Consider the following 24,590-nt stretch of genomic DNA (forward strand, 5'->3'; position numbering starts at 1 on the left):
TGTAAGGGTTTGATTTTGGTGATTTTGAGGAGATAGTATATATAGAGGAAAAATGGGATAATGTTTAACTTTTGATCCTTTGAGTATTGATAAATTTTAGTTTAGTCCTTGTAATATTCGACTAAATATATTAAACCTTCCACTGGTTCAAATACGTGTATTTGATCTTTTTTAGAGGCCGTTTGAATTGACTTATAAGCTGTTTTGAGCTTTTTTTGAGTGTTTGGCTGGCTAACTTAATGTTATTTTGTGCGTAAAATAAGTCTCAATAAATAGTTGGGGTTTATTTGAATGAACTTATTTTAAGCAGTTTATAAGTTGAAAACAGCTTATAAGTCAAAAAAAAATTGGCATGCACCTATTTTTTTTTAAAAAAAACTTATAAGCAGTTTTCAACTTATAAGCTGCTTAAAAATAAGTCAATCCAAACAGGCTATTAGTTAGAAAACATGTAACTGAGGGAGTAGGGTAGAAATAAATCACCAAAAACTAAATTGTCAAATTGAATTGGGAATTATTGTACTACAATTTGATTGACGTATTATTGAACGAACTTTAAATATTTAATATTTTGTATAAATTATAATTACCAATTATAAAATTGAATTTTGAAAATGTCGCATCGGATACTGAACGTTCACCTCTATTGATGTTTATGATATGAAGAAAATGTTTTCTTGAAAAAAATATGTGAGTTTCTTACTTATTTTTTTAGTGTTAGATAAGTAAACAAATAGATATAACTCAGAAATATTTATATGTAATCTATCAAAAAATTTATGGGTAGAATGAGGTAAACGGGTTGTTTGGAAATAGCGTGGGTAGAATGGTCAAAGGACAGGAGTTAAGGAGAGTTAGGTATGTGGAGATGACGAGATAATGGGTTTTTTTTTTCCATACTTTCAACATAAAAGTCATTTTTTTATTTATAAAGATTTTAATTTTTTAAATTAACTAACCAAACATGAGAAAATATTTAGAACTATATTATCGTTAAATATGAAATAATAATATAAAGTAAACATAATACGTAAATAATAAATAACTATCACGAATTTGTAAATATTCACATGCAAATGATTAAAAGTGCATGTTTCAGTTAATTGATAGTCAAATTTAAATAAGTAAAATATTATAAGGGCCAAAATATAAAAATGATTAATATCTAAGGGACTAAAAATTATATTTAATATTTGGTTTGTCGCGTGACTTTGACACGTGCAAAGGATAATTGGATAAGAACACACTGTGGATTGTTATAAACAAGGGACAAGTACACTGAATTTCTTTAAATAAATACTCCAAATATCTAATTTAATAATAAGGATAATGTATATATATCAAAAAAAACTTCGAAAATTAGCTCCATTTGTAATTTATAATGCCAAAATTATGTTGTGTTTTGTAAATTTCTTTTAATAATCAAGTCAATTTACACGTAATAGTATATATCGAGTAATTCTGTCTACTGAGATTTGATAAAACGAGTAAAATATTTTCTACCTTCTTTCACCAACACACTATGGATGACTCATAAATCATAACTCTATTAGCTAGGATTTAACTTAATAGAATAAATTATCTGATAATTTATTAGATTTACAATTTCATATAAGTACTTTACTCGCTTTTATCACACAGTGTGGACTTATTTAGACTGAGGCACAAATATCGTTGTTATTATTGAATTTATTAGTTTTTCGCTTTAAATTCTTATTACATATTTCAAATGTGAAGTAAAGTTAAAAAAACTATTGTGTGTGTAATTATGAATTTCAATTTGAATAATTTCACAATGAATAAGTATTCGTTTGGAATGATTTATTTTAAATATTGTTAAGTCAAAATTATTTTTATATCTTTTTAGTAGTTGAATAAATTAAAAAAAAATGTTTATAAACTAAAATAATAAAAATAAATTAAAAATTAAGATTTTAAATTTATTACTTTTGACTTATAAGTTAAAAGACAATAGTCAAGAGCAAATCAAATATGGTCTAAAGATAATTCCAATTTTTGCTAAACCAAAAAACATTTTGTCTTTGATATGAAACTAATTATCCCTTCTCATACTAATGTTTGCTTTTGGGAATGCAGTTTACACCCTTTAATCAAAAAATTATATTATATATTATGTTGATTTTTTATGGATTTTTTTTCTTATATTTTGATATTCGAATGAAAATTTCGACTCCATTATTAAATATAGATTTACTTGTTGACAAACAGACTACAAATTAAATACTTTTGAAAAAATTAGAATAAATGGATTAACAATTATTTAGAATAGGAATTTTACTTGGTGTGTGTCATCCTTGTGCGGGAAGTTTACTTATCATACAAGAAATATTTTTTTTATGCCAAAAATGAGAAATCCCTTGCAAATGAAGGTTGACCTAAGAAAATCAATAAAATTTTATAGCTCAAAGGATTGACCAGATCAATTCATTTGACCCCTTTAATTTAACTTACATTTTGTTTGGATAGTTGTTACGTATTATTTTATGATGTATCGTATTATATTATTTTAATGAATATAATATTTGAATAGATTGTATCGATCCGTCATTGTTACCTAATGTCTCACAAACATAATTTGAATGATAAAATTATGAGAAAGCTATGATATGGGGTAGAGTTACTAAGAAAATGTAGGGTACAAGATAAAATAAAATTATTAAAATAATAAGTAAAGAAAAAATGAGAAGAAAATATTAAGATAACGACGCGATTACACCAAATCGATCGTTACACAAAATGGTTCTTTTCGTCGTTATCTAAAAATGAATTTAAACGATATGATATAGTTAAATTCAAGTAACAATAAAAATATACTATATTTAAACTAACAATACAATACAATACAACGGATAATGACCATCCAAACAAGGTTTAAACAATCGTAGAAAATGTACATAGAGTGAAAATCATTATAGTTTTAATTTTTCATTCAATATTTGATATTTATATTAGGGCTAACTAAATTTGATTCATACTAAAATGCAACTGAAAATAATTCGAACCATATAAAAAAAAGAAACAATCTATTCCCTTTATCAACCTAGGATTACTGTGCCGCCCCGCAAGAGGTTATATTAAATTCCAGCGTTTTTGAGGGCTAGGCAAATTCATATCGCCCCTCAACGAACCCCGAATGCAGTGCCAATATTATGCCAGCCTTGGAAGATGACTTGAAGATGCTTGAAGGCCATTTCATGCCCTTGACATGCTTATCAAAAACGGGTTTGAAGGAGCTGCACCAAAGCTGAATTGGGCAGTGTCCTTTTTGCCATTTATAGTAATATTTGACTAGATTTTCTCACCAATCCTTGTACTTATGTAAAGATAGTCTTTTTAGCATTTTCTCTTGGGACCTTTAGTCCCTTTGTTGTAGCTTATTTTCAGAGTCTATAAGTCCCTTTGTACAGCCTCATTTGTAATAAACACTTGAAAATACATTATAAGAAAATTGACATTTGCCTCCCAAAACCTCTCTTACTTTGTTCCAACTGGTTGGCTGTTTGTGTAGACTAACTTAAAGACGCTTTTATTTTTGCACTTGTGTGCTATATTGTTGTTAGGACTGAGCCTTAGCAAGCTGTTTTGGTTGTCCCACGAGCTATTGAAAATAGGCCCGTGACACTACGCCCTATTGTTTTTTTAAAAAATAACCAGGAGGAATTTTTAATTATTTAATTCTCATTTATGCCTTTACAATATATTTTTTTTAAATTAAATATGAGGTATTGTAATCTTCAAAAATAAGTATTATTAAGAATAAAATGAAAAAATTAATTAATTTTATCATAGACTTCTAAAATTAGTATATTTTGAGACAATTAACACTCTGTTTGCTTGGAGAGTTGTTATGTATTATTTTCTAATGTACCATATTGTATTGTTTTAATGAAGTATAATGTTTGGATAAATTGTATCGTTCTTCATATAATGTCATATGTTAACAATTTGAATGATAAATCTACAAAAAAAAAACAGGATACGGGCTAGAAATACTATGAAAAGATTGGGTAAAAGTCTAAAAGAAAAAAATAATATTATTAAATAATAAGTAAAGATAAAATGAGAAGAAAATATTAAGATAACGATATGATACAAATCGATCGCTACACAAAATGAAATTTTAGTCGTCACGTAATGATATATTTAAATAATACAATACAATAAAATTTTAAATAACAATCAAAATAATATTGTATTAAAATTAACAATATAATACAACGGGTAACAATCATCCAAATAAGGTGTAAATTTTTAGAAATCACGACAGATAATTTGAGATGAAGTGAGTAATGTCACATGATAGCCATCAAAGATTGTGGTGCAATGAAAGATACTGCTTCTCCCTAAATCAGATAAAAAATTCGAACCATGGATATGAAAAAAATCCGAACACCCACCCCCCAAGAAAAAAGGACTCTCATGATGACATGGCATTCTCTCATTGGCCAAATGCAAAAAAGGGCAAAATTGATGCCCTAGCTCCTATCCTAAATCCCTAAAAAAAAATCCCCAAAAAGAAAGAGAAAAAAAATAAAAACCCAAAGGGAACTTAATAAAGCTTTATTTAGAATATGAATAGCTTCACCATTTCCCTCAAAATTCCTCCATTGCTTTCACTTTCTCCGCCTCCATCTGCTAAGCTTCTAAACCCCAATTTCTTCCCTTTTTTCCTCAATACCCGTAAGCTTTTCATCTCATTTCTTGATGGGTTATTATTATTTTTTCGTTTTTTGTTTGTTTGTTGGGGTTGTTTCTTTGTCTTTTATTGATGGTAGATGGGATAATGTTATTATGATTGTTGACCATTGTTTTATGTTAAAGTTTGATGCTTTTAGCTATTTGGTGTGTGGGTTTTTCTTGAGTTGAGTAGTTAGTGATTGAGACAAAAGTTTGAATGCAATTTAGAGTGTTTCTTTCTATAGATGCTAAAGGGGCTAACTTGTTGAACTTGGAATTTGTGTTTGTTTTTTGAATGTGCTTTTCTTGACCTTAGATAGGAAGTTGTGTCCCACTTAGTGGGATTTCACTTAATATGTTGTTGTTGTTGCAGATAGGAAGTTGATGGATTAGGGTAGAAGGTTAGTAGTTGGATGTGCATTGTCTTGGTGTTTTTCCATCCTAGTAGTCGTAGTATTACACCGATATGGGAGACTTAAAACTACCGTTCCACACCCCACTTTGTGAGACTACACCGTATATGTTCTTGCTTTTCTTGAAAATTTAGCTGACGTTATGTTTATCTACTGCTTAGATGAGTTTTTTTGTTTGTTTTTGAGGGAGTAAAACCCACAAATTGAACTTTCTTTCACTGAACTTAGTTCTGTGCACTGGTCGTTGGCAGTTGAAACTAGGAATGGTTCTCTTGTCTGTGTAATGCTAACCCTGACTCCTAATGGGTCAATTTTATTGATATCCCTTTTTTTTTAAGGTAATTTCGCTGAATCCTGTAGGCTGTAGCTTTGCTCAATGGCTTCCTAATGGATGTAGGTCTTGTTTGTAATGTAGTTCATGATAAATGCAATATAATGTATTGGTTTAGATACCCTTCATTCATATTTTCTAACAATTGTGAGGTTTGGACTAAATTGTGCCCAACTTGACTAATCCATTTAGGAGAAAAAGGTAGTAAACAACTTTGAATGGACTGAAGAAAGAAGGGATAATATAATTACTTCTTCCAGACCAAGAAAAGAAGAAAGAGGGAGATGTTTTTGCTAGAGAGTATATTGAACACCTTTTGTACAATGTAATTATGTCACATGAGATGCAAACTATTATGATCTTCCATGTTAACCACCACCTTTAAGAAAGCATCATGTTAAGTTGTTGGCTTTACCTTGTGTTTTCAAGTATATAAGTTGTTCCCAAGGGATTGAATCATTGAATGTTCCATTGTACTATCATCTAGTATTTCCTTTAGATGTGCTGGAGTATGTGACCATCTTATTTACGAATTATATCTTCAACAAGCCCCTTTACGTGTGGGGATGATTCCTTTTGATGGGCCAAACACGTGATTTTTTTGATATTTTACAATTTGTGGTGATGAGACTTGAAAGTAGGACCTCTACTTGCTCTGATACCATGTTGTAGTGTATGAATATTTCATCTAAAAGCTTAAGCTTTTAAAGAGGGTGCACTTTTATTTATTTATTATATCTTCAACAAAATGCAATAGAGGAGTGCTTTAAGTAATTTCTGTTGTGGTGTCGTAACACTAGACAGGTATTCTCAGAGCTACATCTAGGAGATTTTTTGGTGCGGTAGGAGTCTCTTTAAGGACAATATCAACTATGGAAAATGTAAGTCATGATCTCATAATATAGCATCCTCATAAGGAATGCCATCCTTAAACAGTAGTGCTAAGGCTTAAGCATGAACTAAGTTATTTATGCCTACCTCCTTTCTGAACAGGAGAAAGAAATTATTGGGAGTCAAAAGCAGCAATTAGCAAAGCTATTTGAGGAATCACTTAGAGCAGCATTCCCTGATATTCCAGATGTACAGCCTTTGATTGCTACTTGCAATGATCCAAAACATGGTGACTATCAATGGTATGGCTTACTCTGATTATGCTCTAATGTTGAATGCTATCCTTTGAAATTTCTAGCTGTTTATTGTTATTATGTCAGTAATAAATCAATTGATTCGTAAGTTCTCACTTTGAAACTTGGCAGCAATAATGCAATGAGCTTGTGGAATAAAATTAAAGGCAAAGGTACACAGTTCAAGGGTCCTCAGCCTGTTGGAAAGGTGATTAGATATCCTGTTAATCTCTATGTCATTTCTTTCCCAAGCATGGTGCTAGAAGTGAAAGCTTCCAACTTACTATCAGTTGCTTTCACATTTTAGGCAATTATAGAAAATCTTCCTGCATCAGAAATGATAGAGAATTGCTCTATAGCAGGACCCGGTTTTGTTAATATTGTATTAGCAAGGCAATGGATAGCAAAGGTATTTTCTTTAGCCAGTTCTGGGTTTGCTGGCAGTTGTTTTTTAGTTGGTATAATAACACTTCTGCGTTACTGATGCAGAGTCTTCAAAAGATGCTAATAGATGGCATTGAGACATGGGCACCCAAGCTTCCTGTTAAAAGGACTGTCGTTGACTTCTCATCACCCAACATAGCAAAAGAGATGCATGTGGGTCATTTAAGATCTACTATAATTGGAGACACTCTGGCCCGTATGTTGGAGTTTTCCAATGTTGATGTTCTTCGGAGAAACCATGTGGGTGACTGGGGCACACAGGTAGATTTCATTCTCAGTAATCTCTCATTCTCTTATTCTCTTCTCATGAGTAATACCTATGACATACTTCATCTAAAAAAAAAGTAATACCTATGAGATATATCTATTGGCTTTGCTTGTAAAACTATTTTGGTCTACATGTTCTTCAACGTAATCATACAAGGGAACCATAAGTGCTTTTCTATCTTCAAACCAATACAATGATTATGAGCTGCTTGATCAACTATTGTTCTATTCAAACTTACAAGCTATAGTGGATTTTCCATTGATAATGTATGACAAATTGGGCTTGGTATCAATATCTTATAAAGTGTATGTAACTAATGGTTAATTGATGAATGGTTAGAATCCAAAAGCCATTTAACTTCAATTTATTTTCAAGTGGAAGATTTAATTCTATGTAGTTCACTGTATTTTTACCATGAAACACGGCTTCTGTTCATCAATGCATGAAGTTTCCTTTATGGAGAAGTGTATCTTCTACTAGAAATGTTTGTTACCATACCGATTTGTTCTAGGGCCTCATACTCGTTATTTCTTTGCAGTTCGGAATGTTAATTGAGTTCCTTTATGAAAAATTTCCTAATTGGGAAGCTGGTAGTGCTCCAGCAATTGGAGATCTGGAGGTGAGTATTGGTTCTTGTTCACTATAGTCTTTTTTCTCCTGTTATCTGCATTTGGATTCTGATAGAGCATGCAACCTGCGTATTACCGTCTAGCATTGGTAGAGTTCTCTGATTTGACTAGTGTTGTTTCCCTTGTTTATCCGTGCTCTTTCTTTGCAGTTATTCCTTGACCTATTATTAAGTAGGCGTTTGGCCATATATTCCAAATATTTTTTACTTTTTTTAGAATTTATGGAGTAGGAGTTTGAAGATGAAGTTGTGTTTGGTTACTTTTTGCAAAAAATATTTGAAATAATGATCATGCTTGAATGTACTTAAATACAACTTTGAAAGTGAAAAGTGAGTTGGAAACATGTTATAAACTGTTCTCCAAATTCGAAATACAACTTCAAGTTGGATTGATAATTTTCATGGCCAAACACCGATTTTCAAATAAAGTGAAGAATTATTCTGAAAAAGTGAGTAAGTTTTATGGACAAACGGGTCCTAAGTTTGATACATTGAATCTGCAATTATTGGTCATGACTAGAAAATTGAAAATGGTGAGGTTTCAATTGTACATATTTGGCAACCTTGAATGCTCACACAAGATTACTTGAGATCTTGAGCTTGCTCGTTTGCAAAGCATGTCTTATATCACGTTTCTTGAGATTTTCCTTGGGAGAGCAGGCTGTTGTGTGGATAGAAAGGCAGAAATTTGTTTTACTCCACGTGGTAATCATTATTTTCATTTAATGCTAGGCATTCTATAAGGCTTCAAAACAAAGATTTGACAACGATGCTGATTTCAAGGAAAGGGCGCAAAAGGCAGTCGTTAGTCTTCAGGTAACCTTTTTTCATTTTCTTATTTTAATTGGCATGTATGATCATATATTGTTTTGAGAGGTTATGCAGAGTTGAGTAATTAGTTTGTTATTGGGGGTGGGGTTTGATGAATATGTTCTGTGTATTTCTATTGCTTCTCTTTTGCTGCTCGAGTAAAAAGGGATTACATACAATAATGGATAGCTACCTTACTGAAGGATCAGTGCAAATAGCTGGTTACTTTAAAGTGAAATGCTGTATCTGATGTGTTTCTCTTACCTGTGCATGTGCATGTCTCACAGGGTGGAGATGAGAAGTATAGGATGGCATGGGCACAAATATGTGAAATCAGCCGAAAAGAATTTCAGAAGGTTTATGAGAGACTTGGGGTTCACTTAGAGGAAAAGGTACTACAGTGAGCTTTTTCTTCCACCTAAATTGTGTAGAACTTTGGATGGCTCTATGGGGACATGCAGTAGTTCTCTGGTTTGTCCTGAGTGTGTCATGCAATTGCCATGCTAGTTTTCTTTAGCCTCATCGTATAATATGGTCAAGATTTTTTGATGCTTCATGCTATAAAATGGCACAGGTAACTGTGTGCTAACATTAGCACCTGATAAAGTGTGAGTCTGCTTTCTATCTCTTACATCTTTGTGCTCCGACTTATTTAAAAACTTGATTCTGTTAGTTCAGAAGGTCTCAGAATGATGAAATGCAACAGAGTACAGTGTGACAGATTCTGGCAGACTGCAATATGTGGTTATGTATGTTAGTTACCGGGTGTTAGAATGTAAAATGCCAAATTGATGTTGATGTTTGTTTTAGTTTATTTTTATCTGGTAAAGCTACAATTTGATAATAAATGCAGATTTTATATTCAGTACAACTGCCTGATTGCTATTCATTACAAGTTCACTCAAAATGCCAAGGAGCAAAATCTCAACTTCTGACATGGTTGTGAATTACTTCAGACTCATTTGGACATGAACGTTTTTTCCAACTTGTTTTTCAACTTCCAAATACCTTTTTTCAATATTAGTTTTTCATGTTCAAACGGCTACTTATTTTCTAGGTGACTGCTCTAGAGGTCCTTCCTCGTATAAGAGAAATCTAAAGAGATCAGGATTGCGTTGCTGCTCAAGTATTACTGGGAACTGTCCTATTTATATTGCAGCTGCCTTGTGATTTGAATAGTAATAGTTGCTGAAAAGAAAAACAAGTGAATTAATTTCTGAATAGGAGTTGTCATAATATAATCTGCCGAAAAATGTCGAGTTTGTACAGGCTTTTGCGGTGTTGCCTTGCTTCATCACTCTTAGACCTCTTCTTTGTTATAGATTCTTTTTGATGATCCAAACTTATTCAAGAGGGTGGGGGTGGGGGGAGTGAAAGAACTTGATGTATAAGCTAATTTCATCTTGAATTAGGTGTAGGATTTCCCTGCCAAAGAAAAAAAATGTTATGGCTGCTGTAACTGAGCCATATAGTCTCTGGTATTGTTTTCAGTAAATTAATATACGTTTTAGAATGTATGGTTAATCCTGTCATATGTCGTTAAAGAACCTGGGAAGAATTGATTGTTTTTCAGTTGGAGCGTTTTCCAGCTGATTTATGCTTCTCTCTTTATTGAGCATTTTCCTGCCCATGTTTATGAGCGAGCAAAAAACCTCATGGATTTAATTTGGTGTTTCTTCCTTTAGGGTGAAAGCTTTTATAATCCATATATTCCCAAAGCTTTAGAGTTGCTTAATGAGAAGGGATTAATTGAAGAAAGTGAAGGAGCCCGCGTCATCTTTATTGAAGGGAAGAAAATACCTCTTATTGTTGTGAAGAGGGACGGTGGTTTCAACTATGCTTCAACCGATCTTACCGCTCTATGGTTAGTTCTAGTTGTAATTTGTGTTTCTGGATAGACTTTGCTCATATTGCCTTTTCTCTCATCTAGAATATAGGTTCAATGGTTGTTGTTAGTTGGTCTCACTTCTGCAAATGTGACACATGTCCTTTTGTTTATTTTCTTTCATTGAATGATTTGTTTCTAAGTAACCGATCATCAACAAAAAAAAGGAGAATTCAATTTGCTGAAAGTTGAATGCACATTCTCTAGTGGGTGATCCAATGGGTGATCAGTTCTGCCCTTTCTTGTCTCAGAATTGAGGTTTTACACGAGTGGCATGTGATTTGTATATGAAGCATGGGAGGAAGATATCTTGTCATAGAGACAAAGTAGGTATTAAACATATCAGTGATTTCTACAGACAAGTGAAAATCTGTAAAGTCTGCGGGTAGAGGGAGTTGTGAATTGGCTAGGAATGATTTCATTCGGATGCTATGGAATAATGATATTATGCAGAAGCTATTAAAGGTTCAGCAAATGTTTAAATTTCATTTAAGCTTCCTATCTGCAACTTTGTAGGTATCGACTGAATGAAGAAAAAGCAGACTGGATGATATATGTGACTGACGTTGGACAGCGAGAGCACTTTGAGATGGTCTTTTCTGTAAGTTCTTGATATTTATACCCCTCTCTATTTCCTCTGTTGGCGTATGATACAATGGAGCAACTTTGTTGGGATTGAGCTTTACTCGTGCTTCTTTTTCTTACCTTCCGGGTAAAATTCTCTTCTAGGCTGCAAAACGTGCAGGCTGGCTTCCTCCAAATGAGAATGATTACCCCAAAGCCAGTCATGTAGGATTTGGTCTAGTCTTAGGAGAAGATGGGAAACGGTTCCGTACTCGAAGTACGGAGGTGGTTAAGCTGGTTGATTTGCTTGATGATGCCAAGAAGCGGTGTAAATCAGCACTTGAAGAAAGAGGTGTGCTATCTATTGTTTGGTAACTTTGGTATATGGAATTTTGAGCTTAATTTCTTTTCTTCTTGTATGTCTTTGCTCGTCATAGCTTCTCTCTTGTGAATATCATGGGTAATAATGTAGTGAAATGATGAAAGAGTACCACTTCTAGTTATACATATAATGATTGTCTTATCAGGTAAGACTAAAGATTGGGCTGCCGAGGAACTAGAGCAAACTGCTGAAGCAGTAGGATACGGTGCTGTTAAGTAAGTTCCTCATCCTTGTGCATGCTACTTTATACTTTGCAGGAGAGCAAAAATGAGCTGGTAATTTGATCCAGAGCTTTGAAGTTCAGTTGTTGTTGGGTAAAACATATATATATATATATATATATATATTTTAATCAGTGTAGTCAAAGGCACGCTTTAAGCGCTCTTAAACCCTGAAGCGAGGCTCAAAACATGTTGAGCGTTTCGCCTCGTTTTATGTGCGCTTCAGTGTCGTCAGCAAGGTTCTAAGGCAAACTTTTCCTTGCCAATGAGCCTCTTCTAAAGAAGTGACACTAAACAATTGATATTTCACTTTATCATAGTTTATTTTCAATTTCTTTGGTCATATATTTGTCATTCATGTTTATAATCATTAGTCTTGGACTAAACATATATAGTTGTATTTTTTTGTCCCTTTGCGCCTTTTTTCATTAAAGCCCACGCTTTATTTGCGCTTTGCGCTTAAAGCCCCAACAGACCTTAGAGCTTTTTTGCGCTTTTCGCCTTTGATTACACTGATTTTAATAAAGGTGCTTTACACATGAAAACCTTCAAAACCTTTTCAAAGTGTTTCATTAATGGTAGTTATCTTTTCATTTTAAGTGTTCTTATTGAAAGTCGGACCCTAAAAAAGCTGTTTCATTGAAGAAGGCTTTCTGTTCTCGAGTAGTAAATATATTCATTGGATGATTAAAGACTGTCAATTTGGAAGAAAGGGAATATAAGTAAGAACATACCCAATTAGATGAAATGGGTAATGAGAAATTTTTCCAAGTGTACTTGCCACACTCATGCACCCTAATACATCTGCCCATGGATTGGGGTGGCCAACACTTCCTGTGCACAGGATTTCATGATAAGGGAAGATGAAATGTTCTATACCCTATTGTCAGTTATAACATCTGTAATGTACTCGAGTTTTGTGCTGAGTAAAGAACTTTTGGTGTGTATCATTTTATTCCAAGAATGAAATATTTTTTTGTGTTGAGACATAAAAAATATTCAACAATTGAACATTTAATCCGTGATATGTTATTCTCCCGATCAAATCAAAATTTTATCAACTGATATAAACAACTCAAATTAACCCTTTAATCTCCGCATCTAGTCAAATTATGCCATACAGTGATGTAGAACCAAAGAAAGTACTCCATTTCAATTTGTTTGTCTTGCTTTTCTTTTCTTAGTTCGTTTAAAATATAATGCCTTTTTCTTTTCTTTTTTGGCAACTCTTTAATTCTAACTTTCCACATGACATGTTTAAGACCACTAGATTATAAGACATTTTGGTGCATTCCACATATCTTTAATTTAAGATCACAAGATTCAAAAGTCTTCTTTACTTTCTTAAACTCCGTGCACAGTCAAAACTAGACAAACAAATTGAACCAAAGTAATTATTTTATAAAAAAGAGCACTAGAAAGAAACATTCACTATCTTGGGAAAAATATCCTTTCTGCCTAAAAGGATGTGATGTGGTGTTGTGTATCTCAAGATGTGATTTCTCATCTTTGCAGTTTTTACATAGGTGATTTTGACGTAGTAAGAGTTTTGCTATACATATGTTTTGATGCTTTTCTTGTTGTCTGAGCTAGTTTCTGACTTATCCGTTGGTTCTCCCTTTCTTTTGGTGTACCTTAAACCAGATATGCTGACCTGAAGAACAACAGGTTGACCAATTACACCTTCAATTTTGATCAGATGCTTAGTGATAAGGTATGTGAATGAATATCCCTTCATGAAATGAATAGATCTATTAATCAGTTCCAACAAGCTATTCTACCCAAGTTCAATTCTCCAAATTGACCAGATTTCTTGTGAAGTTATTTGGGCCCTCTTTAAATTCTTTTAGTTTATACAGAAACAACTCAGTGATACCATTCACTTGGTTTATAATTGAAGCACAAGAGTCTTTACATGGTTTTTTATTATTGATTTTGTTTTTGAGGAGTCCATGCTTTTCATTTTGTGGTTGTTCTCCATCTGTAGGGATATGTTCTGTATGTTACTTATTTTTGCTGCAGCTTTTTATATTCTGTTTCTTTGTTCAGAATTGATTCTTTTGTATTCTTCTGTGATTGCCAGGGAAACACCGCAGTTTATTTGCTGTATGCACATGCTCGTATTTGTTCAATCATCAGGAAGGCTGGTAAAGATATAGAGGAGTTAAAAAAGGTAATCTGATAATCTCATCTATTTTATGTGCCCCAACTGAACTCTTCTTTGTCAAGAGTTTTGTCAACGGGTTAGTCGGGTGGTAAGGCTTCAACCAGTGGCCAGTTGGGTGGAATAGCCTTTCCAACTGTTTGCTTTTAGGCCCCTTTGTGGCCACCCAAGAATTCTTGAAGTAAGCAAACACATGATAACTTGGTAGTTTGTTAATGTTAAACAGATATTCAGTACGACAACATACCCAGTGAAATCTGGGAACAGAAATGGAATAACATGAAAATCTCCCAGAGCAATACTACGACTAATAGTATGAAAGACTAAGCGAGACAACTCTCAACTATCTAACTTACCCTCTACTCTATTTTGTGTGCTCTATAATCTCCTATCTAAGGCCATGTCCTTGGTAAACTGGAGCAGCATCATGTCTTGTCTAATCACTGTCTCCAAAACTTCTTCAACCTATCTCTGGCTCTCCTGTAGCCATCCATAGCCAACCTCTCACATCTCACACCTTTGCACAGGTGCATCCGTGCAACAGATATTTCAGTAATGTTAAAATTACAAGGGTGACTGTAGAATTACTATTTGTGGTGTTTATTGATTCATTTTTCGCTGGACAGAGTGGGGCAATAGATTTGGCTCATCCAGATGAACGTATGCTAGGCCTCCATTTGCTCCAGTTTGCTGAAGTAAGAATTTATTGAATCTTGTAATCACTTAATGATTTCTGCATAGTTTTCGTCAAGTAATTTTGTCATTTATTTTGCAGATTGTTGAAGAAGCTTGTACCAATCTTTCACCACACTTGGTGTGTGAATATCTTTACAATATATCTGAAGACTTCACTAAATTCTATACCAACTGTCAGGTATGAAATTTTCATACCAGCAAATAAAGCTAAACCAAAGAAATGGTGAAACATACCATGCTCCCCTATAAACCTGTGGCTAATGTTGCTATAGACCAGCTTGAACCACTAGTGGAACACTAAATAGTTATAGTTCATTGTCTATGATTCATGAAAATCTTTAAGATATAAATCACTGAGGGGGTGTTGTAGGATGGGTTAAGATCCAGCAAGGAAAAAGGGTTAGCCTGAAGCGGTGGTTTAGCCAATGGGGCAATGTGCATCGGTTGGATTTCTTAGAATAGTTGTTCCAATCCGAACGTCTATCCCAACACGAAGAGCGTATCCTCTTACATCTACATAAGGATTAGATCCTGTTTGGATGGGCTTAATAACTTAATAAGTCACAAGTTAGGATTTTTAATTTGCGACTTTTGGCTTAAAAACAACCCTACTTTTTAATCTTTCCCAAACACTACAAAAGTGCTTAAAAGCACCTAAAATAAGCCAATCTGAACAGGCTCTAATTAGTCTAGTCTCCACCATTAACTAGAAGATTTTTTCAGTAGAGAGCGTTTTACCCTTGGCAATCCCCCCTTTGCTGCGAATTTAGATTAGTTGGACCAATGACTTTGGATACCGGATAGTTAAGCGAAAAAAAATATACTGTTAGTATAAATAATGGATAGCTTGCATTTATGAATATATTTCGGAACTTTGCAGGTCGTTGGCTCGGCAGAGGAAACAAGCAGACTCTTGCTGTGTGAGGCAACAGCAGTTGTCATGAGAAAGTGTTTCCATCTGTTGGGAATCACTCCTGTTTACAAAATTTAACCTCCATATGAGTTTTTAATTTTTTTGGTGTACTCTTCTTTATTCCTCCCTTTAGTTTTAGCATTGAAATGAAATATATTTGAACAGAGGAAAAATATAACAGAATGTTTATTGTATTTGATTTTCACTAGTTATAAATTGATGAGAAAAAATGTTGCTCTATTCATTACCAGCACATTTGTTTCTTCCTGGATCTAATTGCCATCAATGAAAATGCAACGAGTACTGGTTACCAGGCGGAAGATTCGCCCTGGCCTAGTTTGGGGGGTTGATGGAGTCGTTCGACCTGGAAAATTAGTAGCACACATGTATGGGACCTAATTTTAGATTTTATTTCATAATTCAGATTTTTTTGTACTGAAGCTTAGTCCTGTCTCACATTTGGGACCTACTCCCTCTTCGTACCAAAATGTAATTTATCGAGACATGATTGTGACGAGATGGTTGGGATCTTTCTATTGTAAATCACAAGTTTTAAATTTAAATTTTAAAAATGAAGAATTTTTTTATTGAAAACGTTTTTCTTAAACAGGTCATGCAATTGAAATTTAATTAAGATCTAATATAAATATCATAAATCAAACAAACTATTGTGATGTGACTTTATGTATTATGAATACACAAAAGTTAAACTGAAAAAGGAACCTTAATAATTCACTAATTGAGACAACATGATACGACATATATTATTCATGTATTATGAGTTCTAGAAATTACGAGTTAATATTAAAAATGAGTCAAATTAATTATTTTTTTGCTGTCTGTTGGATTAATTGATTGGATGCCTAAAGTCAATTATCTTACTTAGAAATAACTACTACGACGATAGATATAAAAAAAACATGATTAATTTTACAATTTCACTGCATTAACTCTATTATACACTTATATTTTTAACACCAACATATTCCCTTGGTGATGGATGGATTGACGCGACAAATTCAAGGTGAGGTGTCATGGTGTATGCTTTTTGCGGACGACATAGTCCTCATCGATGAGACTCGTAGCGGAGTTAACGCTAAGATGGAAGATTGGAGACGCACCTTGGAGTCTAAAGGGTTTAAGCTGAGTAGGACCAAGACAGAGTACCTAGAGTGCAAGTTCAATGAGACACCTCAAGAGGTTGGCGCGGAAGTTAGGCTCGGGGACCAAGCCATCCAAAAGAAAAGTAGTTTTAAGTACCTTGGTTCTATCATGCAAGACAGCGGAGAGATCGACGGGGATGTCACACATCGTATTGGGGCAGGATGGACGAAATGGAGGCTCGCCTCCGGTGTGTTATGTGACAAGAAGGTGCCATCACAACTTAAGGGCAAGTTCTACAAAGTGGTGGTTAGACCAGCTATGTTATATGGGGCGGCGTGTTGGCCAGTTAAGGTCTCCCACGTGCAAAAGATGAAATTTGCCGAGATGGGAATGTTGAGATGGATGTGTGGGCATACCAAGAGCGACAGGATTAGAAATGAGGCTATTCGAGACAAGGTAGGAGTGGCCTCGGTGGAAGACAAGATGCGGGAAACGCGATTGAGATGGTTTGGACATGTGAAGAGGAGAGTCCCAGATGCACCAGTGCGGAGATGTGAGAGGTTGGCCATGGATGGTTTCAGAAGAGGTAGGGGTAGGCCGAAGAAATATTGGGGAGAGGTGATCAGACAGGACATGGCGCATTTACGACTTACCGAGGACATGACCTTAGATAGGAGGGTGTGGAGGATACACATTAGGGTAGAATGCTAGTACATAGTGGTTTTATTCCCCCTTATTCGTAGGCGTATTAACGCACTATGATTTCTTGTACTCTGATTTATTGTTATTTATGGTATTTATGTTATTATCTAATAATATCTATTGTTTTTTGTGCTTTGATTATACTATTGTTTGGACCGCTTTCGTTATCTACTTATCTACTCTAACATTCTTGTCAGACCTTTTTCTATACTTCTATTGAGCCGAGGGTCTTTCGGAAACAGCCATCCTACATTGGTAGGAGTCAGGTCTGCGTACACTTTACCCTCTCCAGACCCCACGATGTGGGATTTCACTGGATTGTTGTTGTTGTATATTCCCAATTTTAGAAAATTTAAATTCATTGAATATGGAATGTTATAATAGAGAATCTTTCATCAGAAGAATGAAATCACCTTGAATAGAGTTTTACTAAAAAAAAAAACCTTTTAACGCGAATCTTAATTAATTGAGACTTTAAATTAAATATAGAACATACGATGAATCCAACATGCACATTTTAAAAAAACACATATAGTAATAGTATATTTAATATAATTCATAAATAAAATTTTACGAAATAAAGAAATTTTCTCCGATAGATAAACAATACGGTACATATTTGGTTCTTTTAAGAGTTAAAAGGTTAAAAACAAATACGTAAGCCATCACATATTCATGAGTTCCATATTCTAACTATTCCTGTTCTATTTATCTACTTAAACTATTATGTTTTCGTCAGTTCTTATCATAATAATCATAAACAAATCTCGATGCTGAATTGTCCGACACCAAACACATCTCAATGCTGAATTGTCCTACACCACCTGTTATATTGATTGAGAACAAATATTTGACTAATTCAACATCAAATTATGTAAATAAAGAGAACACTGAAAGTTCAAATTTTTTAGAAAGTGATAGTTTAAACGTGTTTTTGACAATTTTATAACTTTTCTTTTGGTGGGGGAACAGACATGCTAATATGCCAAACATTAGTGTAGGCATTTATTTTTAATTAAAAGCTGCGGAATCGAGGCTAATTCCCTCAACTCCATTTGATAATATATTCTTGAATCCGCTACATTGTCTGACACACATTCACAAACTTAGGAAAATACACAGTGTGCTCTTTCTGTACAATTTTTTGCAGTGAGACAGTCCTCTTGAGCTCAGAAAGAGCCGTTGTGTTAAAAGGGTGTTTGCCAACAAAAAGAGAAAGCACATTTCTTGAAGTAAATAAAGAGAAGAAGAAGAAGAGAAAACAAGATTCATAGAATGGCAAGAGGATTCAGTATCATATTTGCAGCTTCTTTGCTCTTAGTGATTCTTGGTACTTCTTAGTTATACCCTTTTTCATTTCTTTAATCAAAAGTTCAGATTTTGTTTTGAGCGATGAGCTGAACATTGTGTGCTCTTAATGCTTCTTGGTGGCTCTATCCTTTTCATTTCTATAATCAAAAGTTGAGATTTTTTTTGAGTGATGAGCTTTACTATGAGCTCTTGATGATTCTTGGTAGTTGGTACTTATACCCTTTTCATTTCTTAATCAAAAGTTGAGATTTTTTGGAGTGATGAGCTTTCACTGTGAGCTCTTGATGATTCTTGGTAGTTGGTACTTATACCCTTTTCATATCTTTAGTCAAAAGTACAGATTTTTTTGAGTGATGAGCTTCATTGTTCTTAATGCTTCTTGGTACTATTACCATTTTCTTTTCTTAATCAAAAGTTGAGATTTTTTTGAGTGATGAGCTTCATTGTGAGCTCTTGATGATTCTTGTTGGTTGGTACTTATACCCTTTTCATCTCTTTATTAAAAAGTACATATTTTTTTTTTGAGTGATGAGCTTCATTGTTTTTGATGCTTCTTGGTACTTCTACCCTTTTCATTTCTTTAATCAAAAGTTAAGATTTTTTTTGTGTGATATTTGATTATTTAGGTTCTTGATTATACATTTCACTCATATTTAACTTCTTGTTTCAGTTGAGTGGTTCATTATTGCATTAATCATTAGTGTTAATCATTTCCTTCACTTTCATACCCCATCCCCTTCCCCCCTTCTACCACTAATATAGCTGCATTTGGTGTATGTAACTATTTTGTGGCATAAAGATTAAATTTTGCAGTTAATTTTGACCAGCTTATACCTTGCTTCATTTGGGGGTTTCTTTTGAATAGTAGTAGCAGATTTTGTTCTTAATGATTCTTGATACTTCTACCCTTTTCATTTCTTTAATCAAGATTGCAGTTTTTTTTGGAGATATTGATTATTTAGGTTGTTGATGATAATTTCACTCATATTAACTCCTTGTTTTAGTGTATGTAGCTATTTTTCTGGCATAAAGATTAAATTCTGCAGTAAACTTTGACCAGCTTATGCCTTTCTTCATTTGGGGTTTTCATTTAAAAAATCTTAATCTGTATTGAAATGTAGTACCATGTTTTTGCTCACCTGCTTATGTTGTGTATATTGACTTAAAAAAGGAAATATATAACTCTGGTTTTGTGGTCCACTTTGTCCTCTTATTGTTGAACTTATTACTATTTGTCTGTTTTCCATTACTTCTGCTTTTTGTATGTGGTGGTGGGGGTAGGGTGGGGGATGAGTTCATCTCCATGACTAGTGTAAGTACATGTGAAAAACGACAGAACCTGTTAGCTGTGATCCATTATTTATGCCTTATTGTGTTGTAACTGTTTCTGACTACTTTGAATATGGTGATTGCATTTTTAATGCTGTTCTTTTCTAGCTTTATTAGTGTTGCTGATTGCATTTGTAACGGTTTCTAGATTCCTCTTCATAACTAGCTATTATCTAGCTATACCATGTAATTTTTACCTAGCTATACAATGTAATTTTCTGACAATGGGGTGTCAACAATAGACACCCCCTTGAATACATGTGGCTCCGCCACTGGTTCTAAGTACTGGATTTGCATACAAGTTTCAATCTTTTACGAACAATGCTGAATGAATTAATAGTCAAATGGATGCAGCATTCAGCTGATTGCTTCTTTTTTTCAGCGCCCCACATCGCAAGTCAGAGCAATGTGTTTTTTGGGTTGTACATTTTTTGTTTTGAGAAGAACTGTCTCTTACCATCATTCACATGACCACTCTCCAGAAAATATGGCAAAAGGGCTATGGTTGAGTAAATCATGATGACCAAACTATATTAGCAAAAGTATGAACTTTGAGAATAAGTGAACAATTGATACAATATGCGTTGGTACGACGCATTGGACCTCTTTTGGTTATGTTAGAAATTTGTATCTTAGATAACCTCTAGTTGCTGGGAACCTTACTTCGTCTTTGTTGAATATTGAAATGATTTTTTTAGTGTGGGAGTCATTTTAATTGTTGAAAAAGTGACAAAATGTATAGACAAAGTACTAATTAAGCTGCAAAATGACAGCAAATAATGATGTATATGCCTAAACCTGTGCTTATGGACATCGTAATTTGGTTCCTTTAGCATTTGTCCATGCCAGAAAGAGTTACATGTTGTATTACCAATGATAATTCGTTTGGATATTCCTGTGCTGACTGCTGACCGTTCTTCACTATATGGTAGGCATTTGCCGAGCAAGCAGAGTTGGAATTTGCTATGGACGAAATGCCGATGATCTTCCTACGCCTGAAAAAGCCGTGCAGCTCATTCAAATGCACAACATTAAATATGTAAGGATATACGACTCAAATATCCAGGTCCTCAAGGCCTTTGCGAATACTGGAATTGAGCTTATGATTGGAATTCCAAACTCAGATTTGCTGGCGTTTTCTCAATTCCAGTCTAATGCCAATACATGGTTAAAAAACAGCATACTTCCTTACTATCCTGCCACGAAAATCACTTACATAACCGTTGGTGCTGAACTCTCGGAAGCTCCAAATACTACATCTGCTCTGGTGGTACCTGCAATGCAAAATGTGTTTACTGCTTTGAAAAAAGCTGGTCTTCATAGGAGGATTAAAGTTTCTAGTACTCATTCATTGGGCGTATTATCACGTTCATTCCCACCTTCTGCAGGGGCATTTAACAGTAGTCATGCCTTTTTTCTAAAACCGATGTTGGAATTCCTTGCAGAGAATCAGTCACCTTTTATGATTGACTTATATCCGTATTACGCATATAGAGATTCTTCTACCAATGTGTCCCTAGACTATGCTCTATTTGAGGCATCCTCTGAAGTGATTGATCCCAACACTGGTCTACTGTACACGAACATGTTTGATGCTCAGCTTGATGCTATTAACTATGCTTTAATGGCTTTAAATTTTAAAACAGTTAATATCATGGTCACCGAGTCAGGCTGGCCATCTAAAGGATCTCCAAAAGAGACAGCTGCAACTCCAGATAATGCGCAGACCTATAACACAAATTTGATACGACATGTTATCAACAATACTGGAACTCCTGCGAAGCCAGGAGGAGCAGTTGATGTTTATGTTTTCTCATTGTTCAACGAGAACAGGAAGCCTGGTTTAGAATCTGAGAGGAACTGGGGTTTATTTTTCCCAGACCAGACAAGTGTTTATAACCTTGATTTTACTGGAAAGGGTGTTGTAGACACGACTGCAGGTGGAAACACTACAGGTTCAAATGGAACATGGTGCATTGCTTCATCTTCTGCATCTGAACCTGAACTTCAGAATGCCTTGAGTTGGGCTTGTGGTTCTGGAAATGTAGATTGCTCCGCGATACAACCTAGCCAACCTTGTTTCGAGCCTGATAACCTTGCATCGCATGCATCTTATGCATTCAACAGTTACTACCAGCAAAATGGTGCTACTGACATTGCTTGCAGTTTCGGCGGAGTTGGCGTTAGAACAAACAAGAATCCAAGTATGTAGACAAACACCCATTTCATTCTCTTCTTTTAATGCATGTATATACCATGTTTATTTTTTTTTATAACCGTGGTGTCCGGGCTATTTTTCGCGCATCTTGACTAATTCCCCGGGATACCCTCCCCTCCATTAGGTAACTTTGTCCACCAAGGCTAGAAACGATAGAAAGAAATCATTTAGTTTTTTTTTTTGTTTCTACTGAAGTTTGAACCCAAGAAGATTTCAACCCACTTTATTGACCACTAAGTCGCACCCTTTGATGCATATAACATGTTCAGCTCTTCACACAGATCTTGGGAATGTAGAATTACATCTCTTTGCCTTAAAATGTGGTCTTATCTAAAATCTTCCTAGAGCATCAAGCACAATAAGTCAAAAAATCAGATTTGACCAACAAGAAATCTAGTGTGATCTGAGAAGGGTAGAGTGTACTACACCTTACCCCTAAGTAGAGAAGCTGTTTCTGAAAGACTCTGCTAGATTTGACCATCTCAGGAATTTCTGTTCTATACAAACATTTCACCGTCAAATTTTAAAATTGCTCATTTTAGTTCAGTGTCAATTGATAGTGTAGTCTACCGACGTTGTCAGTATGTAGACAGACGAAGAAACGACCTTTTCTTGTAATTGAGTGATATTAACAATTTTAGTTTGAAGATGTTCCTATGTTGGTAATCAGAGCAAACACTACTTCAGTTGCAAATTCTGAAGTAGTCATGCACTGTATTTCGAGCAAAGATGCCAGATATCTTCTTCCTTGTACTGACTCTACTCTTTTTCAATACAGGTTATGATAACTGTCTCTATGCGACGACTGGGTATGTACATCTAACTAAATCATTTTTCATCTACAAACACCATAGTGTATTCTTGCCCTCCAATTGTAATGTTCGTTTTTTGGATTTTAATTTCACAGGGGTAAAAAAGCTATAGCTAATAATACAACCGCTAGTCCTTCCAAGTCTTCATCATCATCCCCTCAAAGGAGTTACCAGTGGTCTCAACATCTACTTGTGGCTTTTCCTTTGTTCCTCCTGGTACCCTTCTGAACATGTCTCAGATGAATAGAAGTTACCAGTGGTCTCAACATCTACTTGTGGCTTTTCCTTTGTTCCTCCTGGTACCCTTCTGAACATGTCTCAGATGAATAGAACGATGACTATTCCGGAATCAAAAAATGTAAAAGCAGGATAATGCAAGGGTGATATAAGTTTCCCTTGAGAAGGCTCAAATGTGTTGGAGCCAAGGATGCTTGGGTTATTGATGCAGATATCATCATTACTGCACAAATGTTGTATGATATCCAAGGTAGAGATCCTTGTTAGATGTGAAATAGAAGAACTTTCCAGTCATTCCAACTATGGAAACATTTGTAATCCATTTTGTGTTTGATTGATTGGCTAGCAAACTTGGTACTAATTCATTTTAGTCAAATCTTTGTAATGAAATTTTCACAATTTTTCTCATGCATCAGGAAAAGTTGGTCTGTTTTAGGTATCTCGACTGTATCTCAACATTAAGTAAGTTGCCTACATCTCACCCCTTTAGTACCAAGGTACAAATGTTGTATGATATCCAAGGTAGAGATCCTTGTTAGATGTGAAATAGAAGAACTTTCCAGTCATTCCAACTATGGAAACATTTGTAATCCATTTTGTGTTTGATTGATTGGCTAGCAAACTTGGTACTAATTCATTTTAGTCAAATCTTTGTAATGAAATTTTCACAATTTTTCTCATGCATCAGAAAAAGTTGGTCTGTTTTAGGTATCTCGACTGTATCTCAACATTAAGTAAGTTGCCTACATCTCACCCCTTTAGTACCAAGGTACAAATGTTGTATGATATCCAAGGTAGAGATCCTTGTTAGATGTGAAATAGAAGAACTTTCCAGTCATTCCAACTATGGAAACATTTGTAATCCATTTTGTGTTTGATTGATTGGCTAGCAAACTTGGTACTAATTCATTTTAGTCAAATCTTTGTAATGAAATTTTCACAATTTTTCTCATGCATCAGAAAAAGTTGGTCTGTTTTAGTTATCTCGACTGTATCTCAACATTAAGTAAGTTGCCTACATCTCACCCCTTTAGTACCAACTCTTCCTCGTACTGTCATTTTTTTTAAAAGAGGAAATATCTCTCATTAGTCTTCAATCTTAACACAACACATCACTGATACATTAAGTTATCCTTTTGAATATGGTGTGGCCATTAGGTCAAAGAAATATGTACAATTTGTCTAGTTGGGACTGAGGTACAGTTCTTCATGCTTGGTTGTAAATGCTAAAAAGGGGATTCTTGTGTGGGTGGTGGTGGGGTGGGGGCATATGATATAAGGGGATTGTGAATACATATACATAGAAACAGAAGCTAAGCATGTCTGAAAAAGATTT

General features: G+C 34.5%; 2 protein-coding genes across 3 annotated transcripts; both read left to right on the plus strand.

The window, feature by feature from the left end:
• Window positions 1-4,562: 4,562 nt before the first annotated feature.
• On the plus strand, window positions 4,563-15,783 carry LOC129904992 (arginine--tRNA ligase, chloroplastic/mitochondrial-like). Of its 2 annotated transcripts, none has more exons than XM_055980401.1 (18): window positions 4,563-4,701; window positions 6,247-6,323; window positions 6,436-6,575; window positions 6,699-6,774; window positions 6,874-6,975; window positions 7,056-7,271; window positions 7,817-7,897; window positions 8,639-8,722; window positions 9,004-9,108; window positions 10,402-10,580; window positions 11,118-11,202; window positions 11,331-11,517; window positions 11,693-11,762; window positions 13,413-13,482; window positions 13,852-13,941; window positions 14,559-14,627; window positions 14,708-14,806; window positions 15,509-15,783. In XM_055980401.1, exons 1-18 carry the CDS (start codon window positions 4,593-4,595, stop codon window positions 15,617-15,619), a joined length of 1,950 nt encoding a protein of 649 aa, XP_055836376.1. In that variant the 5' UTR covers window positions 4,563-4,592; the 3' UTR covers window positions 15,620-15,783. The 2 variants fall into 2 exon arrangements, with proteins under 2 accessions (XP_055836376.1, XP_055836377.1); XM_055980402.1 differs by having other exon boundaries at window positions 4,596-4,701; window positions 6,243-6,323.
• Window positions 15,784-18,415: 2,632 nt separating this feature from the next.
• Window positions 18,416-24,206, plus strand: LOC129904993 (glucan endo-1,3-beta-glucosidase 13). Its single transcript, XM_055980403.1, has 4 exons — window positions 18,416-18,677; window positions 20,920-22,191; window positions 22,984-23,014; window positions 23,113-24,206. Exons 1-4 carry the CDS (start codon window positions 18,623-18,625, stop codon window positions 23,243-23,245), a joined length of 1,491 nt encoding a protein of 496 aa, XP_055836378.1. The 5' UTR covers window positions 18,416-18,622; the 3' UTR covers window positions 23,246-24,206.
• Window positions 24,207-24,590: the final 384 nt, after the last annotated feature.

This window comes from Solanum dulcamara, chromosome 10 (genome assembly GCF_947179165.1).
Source record: "Solanum dulcamara chromosome 10, daSolDulc1.2, whole genome shotgun sequence".
Classification (NCBI taxonomy): domain Eukaryota; kingdom Viridiplantae; phylum Streptophyta; class Magnoliopsida; order Solanales; family Solanaceae; genus Solanum; species Solanum dulcamara.